This window comes from Balearica regulorum, chromosome 5, assembly GCF_011004875.1.
Source record: "Balearica regulorum gibbericeps isolate bBalReg1 chromosome 5, bBalReg1.pri, whole genome shotgun sequence".
Taxonomy (NCBI): domain Eukaryota; kingdom Metazoa; phylum Chordata; class Aves; order Gruiformes; family Gruidae; genus Balearica; species Balearica regulorum.
In genome coordinates, this window is record NC_046188.1 from 42,450,935 (window position 1) to 42,474,299 (window position 23,365).

Here is a 23,365-nt window from a genome sequence, read left to right on the forward strand (position 1 = left end):
AGGGCGCCTCAGGAAGCGGCGGGCACGAACATGCCCGGGCCCAGCCCAATCACGGAACAGGACGGGGAGGCGGGTGCGCGGGCGCCCGGGCCCAGCCCAATCAGGGACCGGGGCACCAGGTACCAGGCTGGGTGGGGTCCCGCGTCGGAAGCCGTTGTTCCCACCCGCACTCACCTGAGCGCGGCCGAGGCCGCGGGGCCGCGGCCGGCCCCAGCCTCTCCGCCACTTCCTCTCACTCCGCCATCTTCCCCTCCTTACCTCGGCCACCCGGCGGGGGGCTCGCAGCGCCCGGAGACGCCGGGCCCGCCCACTCGGCCGTAAGCCTATTGGGTGTCGTTCATATGCATCAGCCGTCCAGTTTTGGCGATGATTGGTCACCAACGCCGTCCATCACGGAGACTGCTCTCCCGCCTCCTAGGCTTTCCTTTCTCATTGGCCCCGGGGAGGGCAGACGCTTGGAAAAGGATTGGCTCAAGCCGCGCGAGCAGGGCTGGCGTGGGGCGAATCCTTCGATGACCTCCACAAGAATTTAAAGGAGCTGCTCGCGAACTGGGTGGGGGAGTCGCGTCGGCGGCGGGAACGCCCGTTCCCACCACCCGTGGAGTGCGGTGCCCCGGCCATCCGCCTGGCCCATGAGGGAATGGGGCGGGGGGACCCATTCCGGCAGCCGTGCCACCACCCGCCTCGAACTACGGTGCCGACCGCAGCCCGCCCCGACCCTGCCGTGCAGGCCGGCGCCCGAGGCGTGGAGAGCGGGTCCGTGTGGCCGTCACGGGGGCTCCGGATCACCCCCTTCCGCTCGGCCGGAGATTCCTCTGAAGAGCCCCCGGCGGGACCGTTACCGACCGTTGCCGAGCGCTCGGGGCGCTGCTGCCGCTCCCTCGTCCTCCATTTGACCGCGCAGCAGGCTGCCTGTGTGACAGCCCGGCGGAGCCAGCACAGCCGCCTGCGCGGGCCGCGCTCCCCAAGTGATCGGGATCGCTCGGAATGACTACCTTTAGTCATTCTGCCAGTTCTTGTGTCATCTGCAGAATTATTATTTTATTTTTTTTTTTTTTAAGTAGAGGTAATTTTACACTTCAAGCTGACGGGTGAATGTATTGAATAGTGTGAAGAGGAGTACTTACCCATTCAGAAAACTCTGCAGAAACACCCCCATTTAACCGTGATTCATCACAGACAACTACTACAAGCCATTTCAGTTGAAATCTTAATCCATTTAATGCACAGTTTTCTACTACGTAGTGTTTCAATGCAGATTGTCAGCTTAAATGAAACCCTTCTGCCAACTTAAATGTTATATCTACACACTATTTACATCCAAAGCTGTAGTTTCAAAGAACTGAAAGCAGACTTTTAAAGTAATTTTCCATTGTAAAGTTATGGAAACTAACATTATTTTTACTCCTGCTTTTCATGAGCTGAATCCTATGTTCAGATTCTTTTGTGTTGCCCAGACTCCATGCCAAGCTAATGGGCCTACAGCTATTTAAGTCAACTCATTTGCCACCTTTTAGTATCGATTAGCTATCAAACCCATTTCCACTTTCTGTAATCTTCATAATATTCTAACGAGTTAATGCAAACTAATTGTAATCATAGATTTCTGCAGCCAGTCATCCAGAGATTCTCAACATAACAAACCTGAGTCTGCAGATTTGAAAATAGACTTCACTTCCTATTTGCCAGTAGATTGGAAAATGGTTCATTTGTATTTAAATACCTATCCCTTATACTGCTTTTTTCAAAAGACAAAGAGGAAATATTAAGTAGCTCTGCCTTTGAGCTGATCTTATCCCTCTTCCAGACAGTAACCTTCACAGATGACCTTTGTTTTCAAGAAGTCTTAAGATAATTTCTACAAGCAGTTGGGTATGCTAAAAATACTACTTTTGTGGAAATCTGCTTGTACCAGTACAGCTTAGTTTTGAACAATTTAAATTTAAACATAAATTTAAGATCTCAGCTCTCCAAAACTCCTTCTCTTACTGTCTAATACCTTTTAAGTTACATGTTTAACATACAGATTTCAGAACACTGAATAAGATACTCAGTGGCTTCCACATGATTTATGCAGCAAACAGCAAAGTTAGATTCTGATAGATGGGAGTTTTTTTTGTTTATTGGAGGAGGGTTAGTTGGTCATTGTTTTGGTTGTGGAGTTTCTTTGCTGTGCACCTGTTAAGAGTGTGTGTGTTCACCTTAAAGCACATTAGCAAAAATACCTGATATCTAAGGCCAGGGCTTATAAGAGCAGATGTCACAAACCAGTATTGGTATTATATGCCCTTTAATTAGAACAAGGCTACAACACTGGGGGGTGGGGGGGGAAGCCTGGGTTGGAACCAGGAGAGCTGTAAAGCTCATGTTATGGAATTCATAGTGCAGTATTATGCATGGGCGTCCTCTTCTAGAGCTCATGTTTTACACTAGTTTCCTCCACTCTACCAGCAGAATAAAGGATTGTTAATACTCTGAAAACAAGCTCAGTTGTAAGAAATTGATCCACAAGGCCTGCTAGCACCATTCTACTGGTATTTAATTTTTTCCAGTCATTAAAGGATAGCCAATTACCATACAGGAATAGTTTTGCATTTTCTTTATACAGTGGAAGGTTTATTTATGGATTGATAAATACAATATCCAGTCTCACTGGGACAATAAGGCACAACTGTAGGTTACAACTATATAGCCAGAAAAGAGCAACACCGACTTTTTTTAAGCAGATCACAAAGCCTACAAACACTCTTTTTTTTTGTTACTTTTCAATCTTTAAACATTGTTACATTCCTATTTTACATGACACGGTCATAAAACTTTAGTGTTTCTTTCTCATACAGAATAGAGGTTTTTAATTTACATTTCTTTCTGGAATTGTGCTGCACTCTGCAAGACAATGAAGTGCAAGATTTCACTTTGCAATTCCTTAATTTAAAACACATCAAAAATCCTTCAGAGACTTGCATGTTATTGTTTAACACAAGTGATGATTAAAGGAACTGAGAAAAAAGGAAATGCACATTTGAGAGTAGTTTGAGACTGGTAAGTATTTATAGAAATGTTAACACATGACATAAAGAAGCAGTTATAACACTGATTCTTCAATAAAGAAGCTCCCAGGGTTTTTTGGTTTTACTGGAAGGACCTCCCAGGCTGTAGGATGCTCCAGCTGAACTAGATGAGATCATTTGCCAATCTAGCCACAGAAAATTATGTTACTATTGAACCTTCAGTGATTTTGATTTCTTAAATTTATCAGCATTATATTAATGGAATTAATCATCTTACATTTGCAAAGGGATTTGCACAGAAATATGTTCTGAAATATTTGGGATAATCTGTGCTTCTCCAAATTATATTCTTATGCCAGAGCTTTCATAAATACAGCTTCCACCCTCAACACAAATCTAACAGACCAGGACTTCCATACTGGAAAATGTGAATAATTACTGATTATCCAGGCCACTATGACTGAGAAAATAAAAATAAAAATCAGTACTTTCATGACACTATTACCAGGGGGCAGTGACAGAACTGCAAATCCAGATTTTGGCATGACTAGTTTTCTTGCATTATGTACACTGGTAAACAAGTTTACACTTTCAGAGGCAAAACCACCCCAATGAGATGAGGTATCCTAGAGCAAAGCAAACTGGAGAGGGCACTTCATGGTCCACTGGCTGTCAAGCCTGCAAGCTACTCAGTGGAAAGAAACAAGTTTCTGCATCTGCTACTGGAACAATTTAAGTGACTTAGTGCAGAATTCCTCTTCCTTTTGAGGACACTGCAGCCCATCTCCACCACAGATTCTCCTATTGTCCCTGTGAATTCATCCCACAAAGAATAAAAACTGTTCACAGTACTTTAAAGTACTGTAGGCTATCATCATGCATTCAGTGTTAGTTGTACAATGAAGCCATAGAAATTGAGAAGTCCTCAAGTAAAAGGCAGATTTGGAAGCAGCCAAGAAACAAATCTGCATGTAAAAAGCGAAATGGGAAAGAAAAAAAAAAAAGGCAGCTGTAATGTGGTGTTGCTACTGGAAGCAAAAGTGAATCACTGCACCTAGTATTTGAGTAGATGCTTTTCTCCAAAGTGTTTCAGAGGGCGCTTCTGTGGCATGTTCCCGTTTTTCCATTCTCAAATTCAGAGCTCAGAAGAATCAGTTTGTAGATTAAACAGCAGTACGTATGGAGAGACATTTTTGCTGAAACAGCAGTGCAGAAGGAGACAAGGGAGAAAGGGTAAAAAAAATGGAAGGAAAAGATTTTTAAAAAAATTGCTCCTTTCCAAGTTGCATGGCAGCCATTTCCCTTTGTTCCTGATGTACAGGGAATGTTCACATTGGTAGAACAAATCAGAGAGGGGTTGGAGATGTATTGTATATGCACCAGTAGCAATGCTCTGGGGGAAGGTGCTAAGGAGAAAATGAAGTTCTATTCATTATACAGTAGGGGTACAAAGGAATAGGTTCTCCATCCATCAGTGAAGAAAGCGAATGCTCATTTTCTGCTCTACATCCACCTTCTCCAAAACCTGCAATAAAATTCAGAAACAGCTACTTAAGTTACTGTACATACTTCTCTCCTACAATGTTTCTTACGCTAGTACAGAGGAAGTGGGCAGGAACATGAGATGTCTTCAGTTTGGCATGCTGGTCTTTCATCTATAGACTGCTATTTTTCATTCTGGACTAAGGTCCTTCCAAGGAAAGAAACTTCAGCCATTAAAGCTGGAAGAAGGCTGTCAATCAAAACATAACTAATGCAGTTTCAGTCTGCCAAGAGCCCAGAAAGGCTTGGATTCCCAAAATTAGATTGTGTGGGAATGTACAGCCAGGAAACAGAAGGGAGAACCAAGTATAGGAAGGGACATGAACAGTCACTGAAGAGCTAAAATGAAGACCACAACATCACTAACACATCATTGTAACACTGGGGTGGCAACTTCACTCACTGAATTGCTATTAACACTGAGGTACAAAGACAGTGTGCTCAGCCTGTTTCATGCAGTAGACTTTAGGGTTCCAAGATCAGAATAATTAACATTTGAAGAGACGTCTGGAGGTCTTTAGTCCAACTCCCTCAATTCCTGCTTACAGCAGGGCCAGCTAGATCAGGGCCATGTCCAGTTAAATTTTAAGTATCTCCAAGGAAGGAGGTTCTACCATCTTCAGCACCTATGATCATCCTCATGGTAAAAAGTTTTCCTTATAGCTAACCAGAATTTCCCATGTTGCAACTTGTTTCTGTTGCCTCTTGTCCTGTCTTTGTCCACCTCCAAGACGAGCCTGGCTCCTCTCATCAATACCATCTCATTATGTAGTTGAAATTCTTCTGCTATAGGACAGCTTTCTCCACTGATTATATAATGGCTCTTTACTATTCCCTATTTCTGACTAACAAAAAGATGTTATTCAAAGGACTAGAGCTAGGAACTTGAATACTGGTATTAGTTGTGTGGCTAATGTGTAAAAATCTACAAGTGAAAACTGATCAGCACAATTACAGCAGAAGAATTACTCTGTTGTAACTGTGCTAGTCAGACTACTTGTGTAGAAAGAAGTGGTTGCAAGAGAAAAAAGTGAAAATTCTGCAGTATATTCAGTGCTCTAGCTTATGTAAGAGTATGAAGAAACATATGGACTAATTATTAGTACCATGACAGTATAAAAAAAAAAAGTTCTGATAAGGAAAGAAAAAGAGCTAGCTTTGCCCAAATACAGGCAGGCCTATTTGAACGACTTCCTCTCTGTTTCCATTTGCATTTAAGTCTGAATGACTTGCCCATTACTGAGCAGTTTCATCTAGTTGTTAAAAATGTAGTTTACCAACCTTTACAAACTCTGCAAAGGAGATGGCACTATCTCCATCTTGATCAGCTTCCTGGATTGTCCTGTCAGCAATGCTGCCCAGCTGCTCATCTGAAATGTTTACACCAACCATCATCCGTAATACCTGTAACATACAGAAGTCCCTAGATTTTATTTTTTTTTAAATAAGAAAACAAAATAACCATTATCAATATAAGAACAGAAGTATTCTTAGTGCTGTTTCTCTCATCTATACTGTCAAAATAACACCATACAACAACAACCCTGGAGGATTTCCATGGAAGTAATTTCTAGACAGACTTCTGTTTGTACATCAAGGCTTTCAGGAAAGACAGCTTCCTTTTGCAGCCACCTTTGACAAAGAATCTTGCTTTTCCACTAGGCAGCAGGAAGTGGTAGAAGTACGAGAAAGCTTTTGGAACTAGGAATGAGTAATTTTTGTTCCAATGCTTTCTATTTTTTTCCCCACAAAACTTACCAACATTTGATTGAATATCTGCTGTCTGAGATAGTTGCCTACAGGAATCTTGTAAGTATATGGTCAAATGATAACTGCCATTACTCTACAGTTAGTAAAGCATTTTCTGTGCAGATAGAAGAGGGCAGTTTCGGTCAAAAGCAAATCCTTGTCCTACATCAGGAACCACAAATTGCCATGTCTACTTCACAGGATTAGTAGTATGTAATTACTCCTAGCTCAAGCCTAGTTCCATATATATGCAGCACTGATGAACTTTGATTACCTTTGCTGCAATTTCAAGAAGTTTTGCTCTGTTGAGAGGATGCACAGAGGATCAAACAACCTAATCCACCTCATGGCTTGTCCCTGTGAAGTCCTGTTAAAAGCACCTTTGAAAGTTACAGAAGGTAGTTCTTAAGGGGCTTAGTGTATTTCTTGGATATTTAGGTATAATTTCCAATAAGATCTGCTTAGCGTAACACTCTGCTTTAAATCTGAATCTAGCATTCCCAGTCTGATAGGACAGCCTGGGCTATCAAATCAGATTAAAGTCTCATACCATATCTAAAGCTTTAAACCAGAGAAGCAATTAGCCACCAAATTCCTTCAGGAGTTCTTTTGAGAAGACTGTTGTAACTCCTGTCTTCATTCTAAATGGGTGTGAAGTCAGAGAAGGTCACAAAGGAGTCATTCAAAGCAACCCTGTGCTATTTACCTGAAGAAGCTCATCTCTGGAAATCTTGTCATCTTTATCTAGATCATATAGCCGAAAAGCAACTACAAGGAAGAAAAGAATGAGCAGTTTAATTCAAGTGTCATTATTTTTCTTCATAACAATATATGTATCTAATAAAAAAAATAGTAAGTATTCATAAATCATTTTAAAGAGAATTAGCTTAGAATTTTAATTCACCATAGACTTCATGTTCCATTCCATAATAGTGTTATTACTGCATACAGGAATAACATTATTGCCCAGAAATGAAAAAAATCTTAACTACTCAGTATGAGTAATTTCAGAGGCACTCTGCTTGCAGAGGTATTTCTTCAAAAGCCTGAGTCATAGAAGTGTAATTACCACTAAGATACATTCAATCCTTTAACTTCTGAGCCAACCATTTTTGACATTACGCATTCACTCTGACTATATTCTGGATGAGATATGACAGAAGTTTTAAGTGCTCTGAGGAGTGTTGCCAACTTAGATTAGCAAGCAAGAGCATTCCGCTCTTGTGGGCAGATGTCCAAATACTCAAGAAAGTACTCAGCTGAAGGTGAGAAAAAAGCACTATATTGTATGAAAGACTGGAGAAAGAAGCAGAAAAGCTCATTCATGTACAGGATGTAGTTTCTAAATCTGAAATAACTTTGGATGTAAACAATTTTGAAACAGTCCTGTTGAGACATTTGGAAAAGCATATACATTATTCAAGATTCAAACAATTCCACCGAATTCTAATACAGAATGGGTCAATCATTGACATTCTGAACAGGTAAGCTTGCAAGTTAATTTAAAAAGGTCAGGTATTAGGAGGATATCATTCCACAGGGAATGACTGTACAGAAGACCCCAAGCCCCTTCACTTCCTTCCCAGAAAAACAAAAAAAGAAAAAGAAGGTTCACATTACTTACAGTGGAGCTTGTTACTTCGGCTGTTCAGTGGTTCTGGTCCATTCTGGTCTTTGCTCTTTTCATTATCTTCTATGGGTCGGAAGTGGGCTAGTGTCCTCATGAATCCACGGAAATTCACCTGGTCCTCTCTGCACAAGCATTTCAGCAGGTCAGTTTTAGCATAGCTTATACAGGTTCTTTATTTCAGTAAAGAAAGGTATGAAAGTCTAAAGCATCAAGACCACACAGACTCCACTCCCACCTCCCCAGCAGAGTTTGGCCACCTATGCTCAAACCCAGCTCTGATACAGCGCAGTTGCAACCTGGGATCATGCTGTTGTGAAGTATGATGTGTTTAAAACAAAAAAAAAAACAAAAAACCCGTGAGAAGTCTTGTTGAGGGCTCCCCTCCCCTTGCCTGCAAGCTCTATTTAAACTCAAGCCCTCATCCTCGGCCCTTGCCTGAGCTGTCCTGCAGCTATGCCTGAGTGTGGCAATGTATCTTGCTAATCTGAACACCGATTCCCTGGATTGACCCAAGGGATTGACCACTGTCAACTTGTCTGGCAACCACTGGACTGTTGGCTGATGTGAGAACAGTCACTGGACCTGCCCTGGTTTTCTTGTTCAGGTGCTGTGCCCTTTGTTAGCAAGTATATCGCCCCTGCCAGCTTTGCTGTCACCCTTCGCTCACTGCTCTCTGACAAACAGCTCTCTTCTCTAGAGGTTCTGCGGGAACCAGCTACGTAAGTGCTTTCCAGGACTCCTGCTTTCTAGTCAGGAAACCCTGCCTGGTATTAGCTGATATTACAACTTGATTAGACAATCCGATCTTCATCAATCAGTAATGACAAATTTGTTCAAGGACAGGAGCAGATTCTATAGAACAATCTAGAGAGGTATAATGAAGAGACAGTACTGCAAATAGTCTCTTTGGATTTATGTTAGAAGTGCCACAAGCTATGTCTTAAATGCGATCAAAAAATAAAATCGACCAACCATACAAAAAAGCTGATCTAATAACAAAGGTACACTGAGAGGCTACAAGGTGAAAAACAAGACTGAATTAGTTAATTGCCATACTACTTAGCATAAAATAGTATTGCTATAAGTTTGCTTTAAGAACCAAAGTCCATACATGCCCTTGACTTTCTTTAGGAGTGTTCAACAGCATAGCAAGAAGAGTAGAAAACTGTGACATGAAGCCTGAGTTTGTCAGTGAACAAAGCACACAAAACTTTAAGGTTGTGAAGTATTTCTCATTACAGAATGAAAATATGCTGAGGAAACAATGTACCCACGCACAATTCATGACAATTTTGAGGTGTTCAATTATTAGTAAATTCAAATTCTGTGCTTTTATTATCAGCATTTCACTTGTATCAGAACTGCTGACAAACCAAATTTTGTGCCTACTTACAAATTCAGTCCATTGGAACTCACCCTTCTGGAAAGAAGGCATTGATAATTCTGTCTCCCAGTGGATTGATGGCAAGCTCTGGAATCCGCTGGAAGTCTTCACGGCTAAGTAAAGCAAGAACACAAGAAGTCTACATAAAGTTGAAGTTAGAGGAGAAAAAGTTGCTTAAAAAAGAATTCACAGTAAATCATCTGTTGGGTTCTATTTCTGCAGCAAGATACTTGGTGGTTTTTAAAATGTAACTCTTCAAATCATGTTTGCACTATGACTAATGGCACAAAGCAAAGCAAAAGACAATGCCAAGCCTGTATTACATTTTAGACTAGCAGTGTTCATTTATCATGTTAACAGCACTTCTCAGATGCTAACATTGTTTGTGCTAGAAACCTTCCTGTAAGAATACTGACCAGTTTGCAATTTAAGGAAAGGAAAGCTTCTGAATTCACTTTGAAGGAAAATATGGCTTCAAAACGAAAACTTTTTTTAAAATAAATATTTATATTCCTACTGAATCATTTGAGTTGGCATGATTTTTACAGACTACCCCATTCCAGATTCTGGGACAATATACTCCTCCAAACATATCATAGGTGATCTGCATATTCCAAGAGAATTTTTTTGTTGTTTATGCAACTTTATACATTATTATAAATGCCAAATTTCAGATTCTTTTAGCTTCAATCAAGCAACACTCCTATTTTAAAGTAGGACATTTAGGCTTTGACAGGGGCTTGCATGCCAAATGTAACTTCACCAGTACACTGGAAATACTCACTGCTCTTGCCAGCCATTCCCCTTTCTGCTCACAGTTAACATGTACACAGTATAGCATAAGCATAGCTATGCTTACATTGTTATAGATTTTTATGATCTGGAAGGCATCATGAGCTGTACTGATCTAAACGTATCTTAGATCAGTATGACAGGAACACAGGGTTCATTCTATTTTTAGAGTTGCACTGATAAATTTTTCTTTTCTTTCAACCTAATAAAATGTCACTGACAGGAAAGAGGGATAATCTTGGTGTGACCCAGGCAGACACCTTAGTGAATACTTCAGTGAACAGGTTTGGTTTTGGGTATTTCTGGTGGGTTTTTTCTTTTGTCCCCTCCCTGACAACAACAGAGCACAGCAATTTATCAGCTAGTAAAAGATGTACTCCATAATCATTCAGGTTTTAAATTGCAAAGATAACACCAATAGGGTAAGACTGTAAAAAATCTATTCTGTCTGGATGTAGAACTTGACACTTCCTGCCCAGTCTCCAGAAATACTGGCAATTCTCTTCAAGTCAAATGCAGTCCTGCTGGTTTTGAAGTTTGGGTCAAAGTCTCAAACTTGGTTACTAAATGTTTGCTACTTTTGAATACTACGCTCACTAAATGAATAAGCAACAAGGTTTAATTCATGATGTCATTACACCAAATAACTGGCAGACTAAAGTAAAATAATCTCAGTCTGTGTTAAGTATACTGGCCTTTTATAATATTGTGATCTTAAAGAAAGGGGTAAAAGGAATTGGTTAACTTTATTACTAGTCTAGGGGAAAGGAACAGAAGCAAGACATTCTAGTTTTAAGTGCATTCTAAAAGCACTCCTTGCACCCAGTCACACCACAGCACTGTTAAGAGTCCCAGTTAAAATATATCTGTTACAACATGGTTAAACTGTTCGACCTTCTCATAGAGTGACCTGACCAGATTTTAAGCTATCCCAGCAAACTTCTGCTCTGAGCAGGTCTGAGTTATTTTTAACAGGCAAAGTTAACAACTGTATAACATGATCAACTTGTTACCAGACCCTTCAGGACTGCTGCATTTTAAGCTATAGCTGAAGGGCAAAGTATGCATTAGTGATTTAGGCAGGAGATGCAGTGATGTGGAAAACCTGTCCTAGTAACAGCATTTTAACAATAGGACTCCAGTGTCAAGGCTAACATTTACAAGACAAAAGCAGCAACTACCCTCCCTTCTGTTTAGAGCAAAATCCTAACGCTTCATAATTTTCTTGCGTATCACTATTTCTTAGTATTGAAGCTGAATTTACACTTGTCATTTCAGTCTCCAGTTGTTCTGCTTTCTAACAGGAGATTAACAATTAACCACTAATAACTCCCCAGGTTTCAAATCTATTTGTCCTGTCATTATCAGCATCGCAGTAGACCATTTTTGCTTATTAAGAGCACATTACTAAGTGAATGTTATAACTGAAATAGCTGTAACAGCCATAAAAGTAAATGAATGCATGAGGTAAGTTATTCTCTACTTTATAAACTAAGGCTTCCTGCAGTTGCTAGGGTCCAAATTCACCTGGCTGAGGCTGGAGCTTACAGGAAATCTGATGCCCTCTACTTCTTCTGTATTCATGTGCCATAGCAACAAGGTTCTTCTAACATATTGTTCCAGGAAGCTGGCTTCTATTAAATTCCTGCTTAAACATAACATGCAAAGCAACCTTTAACTGCATGTTATCATGCAGGCCAAACATTTAATATATATGCCAGTGCATTCACACTTAGACATACTCAGAATGTACGAATTTCCTACTGCAAAGTAAGACAACATTTCTAAGCATGAGTATATCCTCCAAGGCACATAGCAGATCCCTACCGCAAAGGCGGTTCTGGCTTACCCAAAGGCTGCAAGAAACCTACTAGATCCTTTTTCTTCTTCTATTATTTCTGGTTGTTCATTGTTCTTTTGCTTCTAGATAGTAACAGAGTACTGTTCCCTCAACAGGTATGAGGAGGGTAGGGCTATCTAGAGCTGAGGGAAAGTAAAACAATGGAAAGAAAAAGCATACATGAAACAGAAGTGGCAGAGGAAAAGAAAAATGTCTACAGCATATAGGTAACAAGAAATTACTTGAAAAAAGGGAACTAACTGAAAGAAGTAAGGCGTATCATGCAAGATGGTCAAACAGATTTAACAGGTTACTATTGAAGAGGTTTCATTGTTCCCTCCCTTACTAACATTAGCTTTGACATTCATCAAACCTTTTGGTGGCCTAATATATCTCACTAACCCCCAAAAAAGCTCCCCACCTTCTTCCTCTCCATCCTCCCCATTATCATTCTGTTGAATTAGCAATTTGAAGCAGTTAACTTCAAAAATCTAACAGCACTATGGCTGACAGAGGTGCTGGGAGCCTGGAGAAATGACAGGGAAAGAGGATGGACATTCTCTTCTTTCGTGGCTGTCAGCCATCTCATCTAACTTCATCCTTACACAAGCTCTACACAAATTTTAAAAGTTGCTTAACTATCAGAGGAGTAATTGGTTTATAAATATTAGGCCAAGAAGTACACTAAAAGTAAAGGTGATAATTATATGAGCGATGGGGGGGAGAGAAGCAGTATGAATAAAGCATGGTCAAGGATGGAAGTATAGACTATTCTAGTACCCTGTAATTTTTTGATCTAACCCATACCCTGCCTGTCTTGTCTGTTTTACATAAAGCTAAAAATCCTTTGCATTTTCTTAAGCAAAGGTAAAGAATTCCATGCTAAGAGAGCTAGCTTTTTTGTTTTACTCTGACATCTTGCAATATCAGTTTGAACTGGTAAGAACAAGCCTTACACGTTTCCGGACTGAGATGATTCAATTCTCTGACAAAGATCAAGAGATAGCCCAACTAGCTCTTGGTACCCTTCTCTCAGGACCAGAGGCTTTCTGAAGTTCTCCAGGAGACACCATCTTGTGAACAGCTTTCGTAACCATGAGATATGCATAAACAGCTCAGTGTGTCTATTCTCCTCGTGTATCAGCTTTCAGAGTACTTGCCCTCCCTTCCTTCTCCCACAGTCCCCAAGCTACACCAATTGCTGTACAGTAAAAAAAATACTTCTGAAGTGCTTAACCTGTCATTTCCCCAGTGCAGAAGAAACTACCATAAGTGGGAGGCTCCATGCAAAAGTTACATGCAAAAGTAGCAGTTTAAGCAAGTATCTCCTTTTTATAGTTCTATATGTGTCTGTCTAGAGCTACTTGCTACTAGATAAATTTTGGAACAGATGTACACCACACAAAAGTACACTTCAGTACCAGCCCAACAAGGAGACTCACTGAAGCAAGCACATACTTATCCTGGTCATATGCTTCAACTTCCTCATCTTAGAAATCAAAATGTAAAGAAAACATGCACACTGGTTTCATCCTGACCTATAGTTAGGATGTAGGCAGAACAAGTATGTTTCAGATTTCACAATATAGATGGAGCTATGGACATCCAAGGGTATCAACCTTTTGTTCTGGCAACTTACCATGTCACAATATTGAAATCAAAGGTGACAAAAGAATATTCAAAGGAACAGTTTTGTCCTGGCTTTTACAACCTGGTTTCATTCAGATGGTGCAAGTCTGAGGGAGCTTAGTCATTTTGTTTAGGAAAACTGAAGCTAAGGAAAAATATAACATTTTTCTACACTTTTAAAGAATTTATAAGAGTTGATCAGTAACCATGACTGTAGTCATTTAAAGGATAAGGAGGAGAGGGGGGGAAAAAAAAGCCAAAACAAAGCATATGAAGTTTCGTCTCCAATAGCCTTCTCTTAAGTCTCATTTATGTAACTCTAAAAAGAAAGTGTCTTGAAACTGCACATGGGTACACTGGATAGAAACGTTTGGCTAGGAAACATTTCAGCTTTTGATTATAGTTTCAGAATGAACTACCTGGCTTCTCTAACCACCAAGATTAATCATCATCTACCAGATCTGCTGTACAAAGTGCTCTTTACCTTGCCCATTTTTAATACATAGATAAGGACAGCACAGCTCTTCCCCTCCTTCAGAAGTGTGGTACACATTTAAAGATTTATTTCATGCCATAAAGAACTGCCTAACATTTCTATTCCTGATCATTGTCACATTAGTCATTTCTGTCGTGTCTGATCTGTAAGTCAAAGGTGTAAGTCATCCTCACGGAAACAATCATTATTGCTCACAGGAAACAAACAGAAGACATGCCTTCTAAACTGTTTGGCAGTAGTAACCAAGTGATAGCTTCATCTTGCTAGTCTCATAGTAGCAAGTTCTCTTTGATCAGTATTTCAGAAAACAACATCTATGACCTTCCATGCTGTAGTTCTTACTCTCCTCTCATCATTTTTTTCAGGAAGTAGTTTTCCATTAATTAAACTTAATGGTTCCCACATATTGTGGGTGCCATTGCAGGTTGCAAAATTTGAATGCCACTAAGTCAAGCCACATTTGGGAACAGGCTCTGGTTAGCGGCCAAGACCACAAGTTAAGGGATCCCAGTTTGCACAGCTGCTAGGATTTTCCAAACAAACTTCACTTCCTTTCCCAAGTGCCATGTGATTATTGACAATGAAAGTCAAACTCCTCCTGATACATACCACTATGAAACTAAGCATTATGCAACAGACATTCATAGCATATTTAATTAATTACTCCTCTTACGTAAACTGAGTACAATCACTTTGAAGTTTTACACAAACTTTTTGGACTCTATAGGTGAATTTAAAGTTGGAGCAAAGAGGTGAGGAATATGCGTGCTAGGTTGAAACTGTGCTAGACTAGTCTTGCAGCCACCACCTTTATTCATCAGTGAAAGCTAAACCCTCATGCAAAGTTTAAGGAGGCTGTTCGTGTTGTTCTTGTTCACGTAATTTAATAAGTAGTATAAGTAGTATTCAATTCATGTAATTCAATAAGTAGTATTGACCTTACCTACAATATCATCAGCTGATCTGAATGTCACACTTGCCAATTAGCCAATGCTACAATTTATATGATATACTGACTTTGGTGACAGAGTGGGCTTAAGAAGTTCCTGCCCATCCCATCCCAAGCCAATTATTTCTGCACCCACAATCCATTTTGTCATCCCTTCAGCTGTGTAAGTCCAGATATTTACAGCACAGCCGCAATCCAAATCACTGGAGTCAGTCAGCTTAAAAATACCTACACAAGCCAAAAGGGGAGGGAGAGTATTTTTAACCAAAAATAATCACTCAGTGGTCTTGTTTACAGTACAGCTCCACAACCAATTACTTAAATGTTAACTGAGAAGTCAGCAACTTGTGGCACCAGAAGGAACTACATATTTCCTTCAGGAAAGGAAATTGCAGTAAGCCAGCAGTGCTGCCAAAGACAGAGTATCTTACAACTTGCCACCTTCATCTTCTAAGCAGTGATTGTAGTATTACAGTTAGATTGGTTTATAGGTAGGTCTGGCTTTTATAGGTTCATAAAGCATCCTACAATCACATTTTGCAAGATCATATACAAAACTCCAGGTGATCCCGGAATCTATGTTTACCAGGTTTGACTGGGATAGAGTTGCTATGAAACACTAACTCCATCCCAGCCAGATCCCGTATACTATGCTACAACAAGGACCCTTTCCCACATTCTCTCCAGCTTCCCTGTGCACTGGTTCCGGCATATGCAGCTATATGGTGAACAGGAACAAAATCCACCTGAACACTGATCAGATTCCTTTTTTGTTGTTTTGCTTGGGAAGTTTTCAAAGCTGTAGGTTAGTTTCCAAAGATGAGCCTTGAGCACCAGCATCAACAGAGAAAAGCAACAGACTTTCAGTGGCAGGATGGTCTTAGACCAACTACATCGGTTGCAAAATTGCACCCTGGTGCAATCATGGACAGCTCTTTGCATACATTTCCATAATATTAATGTAATCTGTAGGCAACATTGAAAGAGAAGAGTAATAAGCAATTTAATGCAATCAGAATTCTTCATTAGTTCAGTAAATAAAGAGCAAACCAATACCAACACACAATACAATACCAGAGTGGGGAAGGCTAGAGAACAAAGACAGCAGGCCGAGCCATATTTTAAAAGGAAATCATCCCACTAGAATTTACCTTCCAGTTGAGAATACTCTCTCTGGCAGACTTAGTCCATCAAAGTGAAAAATGCTTTACAGATAAAGTTTAAGCCTCATCTTTATTTAATTGATTAAGCTGTAAGAAACCAGCTCACTTCTGTAGTTTTCACACTGTAGACAGAAGACAAACACTTTAAAGGTCTTGGAATATCCTGCACTACTACTTTAGAGAATAAAATGTGCATTTGTTCAGTCACAGTGACTTGGTTCCAGCTCTTTCTTTTTATGTTTGAGCATGCTAATAGACGTGGGTGTTCGACAAGAGGTGCAAAGTTAAGAATAGTAAAGGGTTTACAGATGAAAGTAGTGTTGAAAGACGTTGGGCATCCAAAACAATCAGCCCATGCTCCCAAAAATAGAAATGATCTTTTTGTCATGAAAGTCAGGATGAAGAAGACATAGTAGAACCATTCTTGCAATAATTATCAGAAGCAACATATAAAGAAAGGTATGAAATAACAATCTAAAAACATGGTTTAACATTTCTGAACATTTGTTGTCAAGACCTTGAAAACCAAATCTGACCCTTCTTGTATTAACTGCTACAAACCTTCAGCACTACAGTAAAGACAACTGGTATTTAGAGCACTTTGACTCAGTTCAACAATCAGATTTCTCCTGACCTTTCATAAGAGAACAAACTTGAATGTCCATGTAGACAGTAGGTATGAAAAAAACCTGTTCTAATAGCCTCAGTGATTCACCATATGAGGAGAACATACCTGCATCCTGCAACAGCAAGCCACCATTACAGATATATGTCAATGCAAGGACAGCCAAATTAGTGACAATACCCACCTAAGAGTGCCATTTTCTCCTTTGTCTAGGCTGGTGAAGCGACTGTACAAACGGGTGATTTGACTGTGGGAGACTGAAGAAAAAGAAGAAACACAAATTAGCATGTCAATGATTCCTCATAGGAACAGACCTCATTACACTGAGCTATGCTTTTGCCAGAAGCCATGTTAAAAAAAAAAAAAAAAAAATCACACAAAACAAGTTACATTGGAAGCACATAGCACTCAGCAGTTCAGGGACTTCTTGAGCTATAAATGGCATCTTAATATTCAAGAATACACAAATAAGGCTATTCTTCAAAAATTTGTCTAACTCTGCCTTCTACTTGTTTATATTTTTGGTCTCTAACCTTCTTTGGTTATCCAATTCAGTAAATGGTAATTAAAAAAAATATATATTTGATTCACAGTTCCACTGTATTTCCTTTAATTCCTTTATGGCTAGAAATAATCTGGACACAGCCTCCACAGATGACCTTTACATCATTCATGACACTGCAGACTACTTCTGTAGTATCTTTCCTTCCCTTTTGCTTATCTCTACTCCTGTTATCCTTTTCCATCTAAAGACGGAAAGTGTACTCAGTTTCTTTTCATCTGGAAAGTGGTCAAAGAGACTTTACACCTGATCACTTTTCTTCCTTTATAGAATTGCCTGAATCTAAACAGTTTGTTCATTTTGGGGTTCACTAAAGTCATTTCCAGGCTTCTAGGACATGAGTTAAAAATTAAAAAGCCTTTTTCTAAACAAGTTTGAGAGGGAGTTGAGACACAAAACAAGCAGAAAGTTATTGCAGACTTGTTAAATCTGCAATTTTAAACAGAAATTCCAAAGCCAGTATTAAGTTTAGCATTATGGTGTCAACATTACCAAGATATTACACAACCCAAGTGTCATGGTTTAGCCCCAGCCAGCAGCTGAGCACCACGCAGCCACTCACTCACTCCTCCTCCCCCCCGCAGTGGGATGGGGAGGAGAATGGGAAGGAAAAGGCAAGACCTGGTGGGTTGGTATAAGGACAGTTTACTAGGATAGCAAAGGGAGAGGGAAAGACAAAACAAAACAAAACAGCATTTAACAGAGTATACGAAACTGGTGATACACAATGCAGTTCCTCACCCAAGGACCGTACAACTCAGACCGCACGCTCAGACCTGTCCTGAAACCGGACTGTCCCCGAGCCACGCATCCTGGAGCTGCTGCTGCTGCCCCTCCCCGGCTAGCCCCTCTTTTATGCTGAGCATGATGTCACATGGTATGGAATACCCCCTTTGCTAGTTTGGGTCACCTGTACTGTCTGTGTCCCCTCCCAACTCCTTGTGCACCCCCAGCCGTCCCACTGGCAAGGCAGTGCGAGAAGCAGAAAAGACCTTGGCTCTGTGTAAGCACTGCTCAACAACAGGTCCACATAACAAAAACATCTCTATATTATCAACGCTGTTTCCAGCACAAATCCAAAACATAGCCCCATACTAGCTACTGTGAAGAAAATGAACCCTCTCAGCTGAAACCAGGACACCAAGATACTAGACATCTACATCTTTAGAATAGTCCATGATGGGAGTGGGTTAAACCTATCTAGAATAGCAATTCCTTTAACATTTAGAGAATGCCCTACAGAACATCTTGGCTTTTCAGAGCCTCTTCAGATAGAAGTTAATATATGAAATAAGACTGAATTGAATTTTAACGTTTACTCAGTAAAGGTGTGATTTTCTACAATGTTAAACTAGTACTTAGTGTCATTTTCAGATTCAATTGTTTTAAAAGCCTTCACCATCATATGTACAATGCTTTTGTTACTTGTTAAAACTTATTTGGGAACAGGTTGCACAGCAGTTGTCTGATCTGTGACAACTGAGGCATTTTTTTTTCAGTTTGTTCTTTCTCCAGGCTATTTGTTTAGGTTCAACTGTTCCCTCCTTCAGGATGACCTGCCAGCAGCTTTTTTTTTTTCTTGTTCTTTCCTTGTCTCCTCGGCAACTTTCATTCTTTGTATAAGGTTGGGCAATTTGCTCAGTTCCACCTAAGGCAACTTCTCTACAACCAGATGGGCAGCTTGCTCAATTTCAAGTTAAGCAACACACACATAGAAAGCAGGCACTAGTATTTGAAAGACTTCAAATTTCTGCATTTCTGATTTAGTGTTTTACATATGATATGCAATAACAAGAACTGATGATGAAAAAAGAATATCTCTGATAAGAAGCCCTGTACTTCCACTCCTCCCTGGAAAGAAAAGAGCGTGATGAAAATTCTACTCAGCTACCATTTCCAAACTAATGTCAGCAAATCCATTTGTGGAACACCTCCGTAACAGCTAGTATGTGATAAATAGTATGTATCTATGGACAGGAGAAAAGATGTTTTTGTTAACATCATACTAGTCAAGAAGTGTGTCATAACTACATGAGAAACGAAGGTGATTCAGGTCCACCACTGTATTCTTTCCTAATTTCCTTTCTGGCTTTCATCCCTCATGACAACTGCATCACTAGATACTTTTCAGAGCTTTCTCAAGCAAAATAAAGATTTTGACATTCCCTGCTGACCACAGGAGAACCAGAAACAAGATCTGCAATTTATGACAGATTCTTAAAATCAAAGGTTAAGCCTTAAAGTTAGCTGAAACATGATTTTAGCTACATTGCTATCCCACAAAGGTCCTTCTAAAAGTTGAAGTCAAGACCTCTAGAATAGGAGCTATACCCTCTATTTTACTTCTGTTGAATCACGAGAAAGTTTTTTGCAATTAGACACTCTGAAACTCTTGTCTAAAACATTAGCATAAACTCATCTAAATACATTATATTTATATACTTAGAAAATATATAAATACCCATCAGAAAATTCATCACCTGTTACCACTAAAATATTTCTTCTCCTAAGCTCTGATATGGGCACTAGTTTATTATTAATCCTTAGGTAGACTGCTTCAAAGAATGGGAACAAAGGGTGTGAACTGAATAGTTTGAACACTGTTACATTCCAATGGCTTTCCAAAAGCTTGCAACAGAATGCAGACAAGCAACATCTTGGACCTCTCATCTGTTTCTTATAGTTGCTACTGAAATACAAAACCAATTAGGACTACTTGAAGGCTTTTCAAACTCAAATTTCAAAATGCTTATATGCAAAGCAAACAATTTCCATATAACGCCATATAAGATTTAGGACTGTCAACTTCAAGCTTAGCACCTGTTACTGAGAACCCGATGGAGATTTTCTGTCACTAAGTGGAGGTTTTAGTGGAGATATTATTCCCCAGTTCTTGGAAAATTACCTTTGCAGATGTTTCTAAACTTACTATGCTAAGAAGTGTTTTCAACCACAATATAAAAAAATTAATATAAAACTTTAATCCAAACTTAGATTTCATTCAAGAGATTAAGTGTTACTGTATGGCTTTTGAAAGACTATGCTTCAAGTCCACGAAAAGATATCTTTGTAATCTGTTCAGCTAAAGAACATTAGCATATGGCTTATCACTCATGTTAGTATTATTAGCTGTACAGTTTTGTGCTACATAAAAATTCAACACAAGAAAAGTTGTATAATTCCATAGCGGAACTCAATCAAATTGTTAAAGTGTTCTGTTCAGTGCTTCATACTTATCCCAGATGAACTGAAGAAGTCATGTTTCACAGTAAGGATGACAAAAAAAGAATCCTTAAGAGCACATACCAGAACATCAGTTCAAGATGGACATGCAGTACTGCCAAATTGTTTCACATCTACAAAGTCACTTTCTCAAACTCTTTAGTAGGTGAAGTATCACCAGCATTGTTTCTAACAAACCACAGGATATTCTGCTCAGTAACACTAACTTAGCATTCTCCCTGTGAACTTTGCTCCAGTAAACCAGCATCTTGGGTTGGTTGTTGGTTTGGGTTTTTTTTTTTCCCCACCTCGTATCTTGCATAAATATTTGCACCTATAAGAAGCATATAACAGTGCTAAGAGCTTAGTGGAATTTTCCATCTACCTAGAAAAGTATAAAAGGCAGAAGAAAATCATATTCCTAGACTGTGGTTACAGGCTGGGGAAAAAAAAAAATTGATAAAGTCAACGAGACACATCGTGATGACTTACAACCAAGCATGAGTCAGAGATTAGCAATGCTTGATCAGCAAAGCGGCATTACTTTTAGAAGTGAATAATAAAAACACAGGAAAATTAACCAAACCTCAGGCCACAAAGCTTAAACCCACTGATCACAATCTTAAGCTTCCCACTTTGAAGATATAAGAAAAGTATTTAGAGGTTAACTAGAGCAGAGTGGTTTTATAGCTTAGAATGCCTATATAGCCATCTTAATGGTATTTATTTAATTATCATGTAAGTAAAATTTTAGGAATACACCACCACTGGCAATAAATCAAAAGGAAAAAAGAAAAACCTTTTGGAAGAACATTCCAGACCTGGGGTTTGGGTTTTAAAGTATCTTTATAAATGAGGTGAGGCTACCTTTGTGATTAAAAAGAAAAAAAAAAAGAAAAAAAGAAAAAACCCCAGTAAGTTCTTGCTAGATAAGCAGACATTGACATTCCTCCTTGTTTATCATAGCCTTCCTGTAGAAGGTTCCCTTGACAGATGGAAAAAGGATCATGGAAACTATGTTAACTCACTCAGCTGTTCATTATGCTAGCCAGTACTATCTTAACTTTCTTCCACTCCTTTTCTGTAACCACTCATTTTCCTGACACAAATAAACTATCACCTAAAACAAATACATACTATCATTTCTATTGGAAAGAAAACTGAGGGAAGTTTTTTCATGTAGCAAGAACAGATCAAACAAGCATAAGCAGGAAAAAAATGTGATCTTGCTTACCTGGGGGCAGGGGGAAGGAGAAAACACCCAAGTGATACCATGATGTTATGACCTCTCCTCTCCAACTAGTTAGGAGGGTGCCCGGCATTTACTATCATTCAGTATTTGCTAGAATTCTTGGATAGGCAGCCATTCTATCAGATACACTAACAACACTGAGTTTTACCTTTCCTAGGGTACTTTATGCTTATGGAGAACAATTCGATTAAGTACTATAGGGTAAAGTAGCTATATACACTAGTTCAGCTTGAATAATGCTCTCCCAATTGCAGAGTAGTGCAGGAATTTTTACCTTTTTAGTTAACCATACCCAACTTTCACAAGTCATGTTACCACCTTTATGTTTTACATACCACTCAGCATTCATTCTGAATACCCTTAAGGCAACTTTAGCAATAGCCTATGAAACAAATAACATTTAGAAAAAAAATTACTATACAATGAGAGCTTTTTCAGGCTAAAAACAGCTGCTGGAGACAAGCTCCAGCACCAGAAAGAGACAGACGACTCTTCAGAATCCAGCGAGTTATCTCTGACCGAACGCAATACTGAGATACCAAGAGCACTGCTTCTCTCCCTTCCCACTCAGATCTCGCTGCCGTTGTACAGCCGATCTTCGCCTCTTTAAGCCATAGCGATGGCTCCCACGCGAGGTCTCCCCCGCAACCCCTGCGTAGCCAGGAGCCGAGGGGACTCGCAGATCCTGGCTAGCTGGATGACAGCTCTTGCTTTCTAGTGCGCCAAGCAAACATCAGAGCGCGCAACGGCCCCTGTCGCGTTCAGGCCGGCCCAAGGAGCACCTCAGCCGGCGGCTGCTGCCAGCCCCAAGCGAGCGGGAGACCGGCAGAGTACCAAAGGAGACGCGTTGCCCACGGATTTCCACTAGCCCCAGGGCCGCTCCTGCGCGGTGACCGGCAGAGGGGGAACGAACCAAAAAAGCGTTTCCAAGGTTTCTACAGGCCTACGAGACATATCCGCCCCCCAGTCGCTGGGGACAGCGGGGTCCCGGCCCAGGGCCGGCCAGGACCAGGCACTGCCCAGCTGGGAACGCAGTGATCGCGCCTGCCTACCCCCCGCCCCGGGCACGGCTCGGCGCTGGCCGAGGCACATCCCCGGCTTGAGAGACGGGATGCTGCTCTGCTCCAGGCACCCAGCCCCCACAGCGCTTCCCGGCCTGCCTCACCTCACGCTCCCATACTTACAGCCCGTCTCCTTCTTGATCTCCTCGATCTCCTCGTCTCGCAGCAGTGTGGACGCCCGGGAACCCATCGCCGCCGCCGCGCCTGAGAGGAAGAGAAAGGCCGCGCTCCACACCGGGACGAGGTGCGCAGCCTAACAGCGATGGCGGTACCACAGCCACCCCCGACACAGACCCAACCGCGGCCGCCCAGCTGCACTAAAGCGGAAGGCGAGATCGCACCGACTCTTATCACCGCGTCCGGCCCGTCCCTCGCCGCCCGCCCCTCAGCCGCCCGGCGGCCGCCGACGGAGTCCCCCGCGCATGCGCAGAGCGCGCCCTGCCGAGGCGCATGCGTCA

At 40.7% G+C, this 23,365-nt stretch overlaps 1 protein-coding gene across 5 annotated transcripts; it reads right to left on the minus strand.

Annotated features, from left to right (window-relative positions):
- Positions 1 to 1,196: 1,196 nt before the first annotated feature.
- CHP1 (calcineurin like EF-hand protein 1) lies at positions 1,197 to 23,330 on the minus strand. Of its 5 annotated transcripts, none has more exons than XM_075754477.1 (8): positions 23,031 to 23,319; positions 19,853 to 20,061; positions 16,995 to 17,067; positions 9,349 to 9,429; positions 7,927 to 8,054; positions 7,009 to 7,070; positions 5,835 to 5,957; positions 1,197 to 4,536 (listed from the first exon to the last, which is right to left on the minus strand). In XM_075754477.1, exons 2-8 carry the CDS (start codon positions 20,040 to 20,042, stop codon positions 4,483 to 4,485), a joined length of 711 nt encoding a protein of 236 aa, XP_075610592.1. In that variant the 5' UTR covers positions 20,043 to 20,061; positions 23,031 to 23,319; the 3' UTR covers positions 1,197 to 4,482. The 5 variants fall into 5 exon arrangements, with proteins under 5 accessions (XP_075610592.1, XP_075610594.1, XP_075610590.1 ...); XM_075754479.1 differs by having other exon boundaries at positions 19,980 to 20,061; positions 23,031 to 23,316; XM_075754475.1 differs by lacking the exon at positions 23,031 to 23,319 and adding an exon at positions 22,182 to 22,210.
- Between the last annotated feature and the right edge of the window lie 35 nt (positions 23,331 to 23,365).

Coding starts and splice junctions, on each gene's coding strand:
- CHP1 (XM_075754474.1), bottom strand. CDS start 21,869: ATGGTATCACTTGGGTGTTTTCTCCTTCCCCCTGCCCCCAG. Junction 20,062..21,828: donor CTCCTTCCCCCTGCCCCCAG/GTAAGCAAGATC, acceptor TTTGTATTTCAG/TAGCAACTATAAGAAACAGA. Junction 8,055..9,348: donor AATGCCTTCTTTCCAGAAGG/GTGAGTTCCAAT, acceptor ATGCTTGTGCAG/AGAGGACCAGGTGAATTTCC.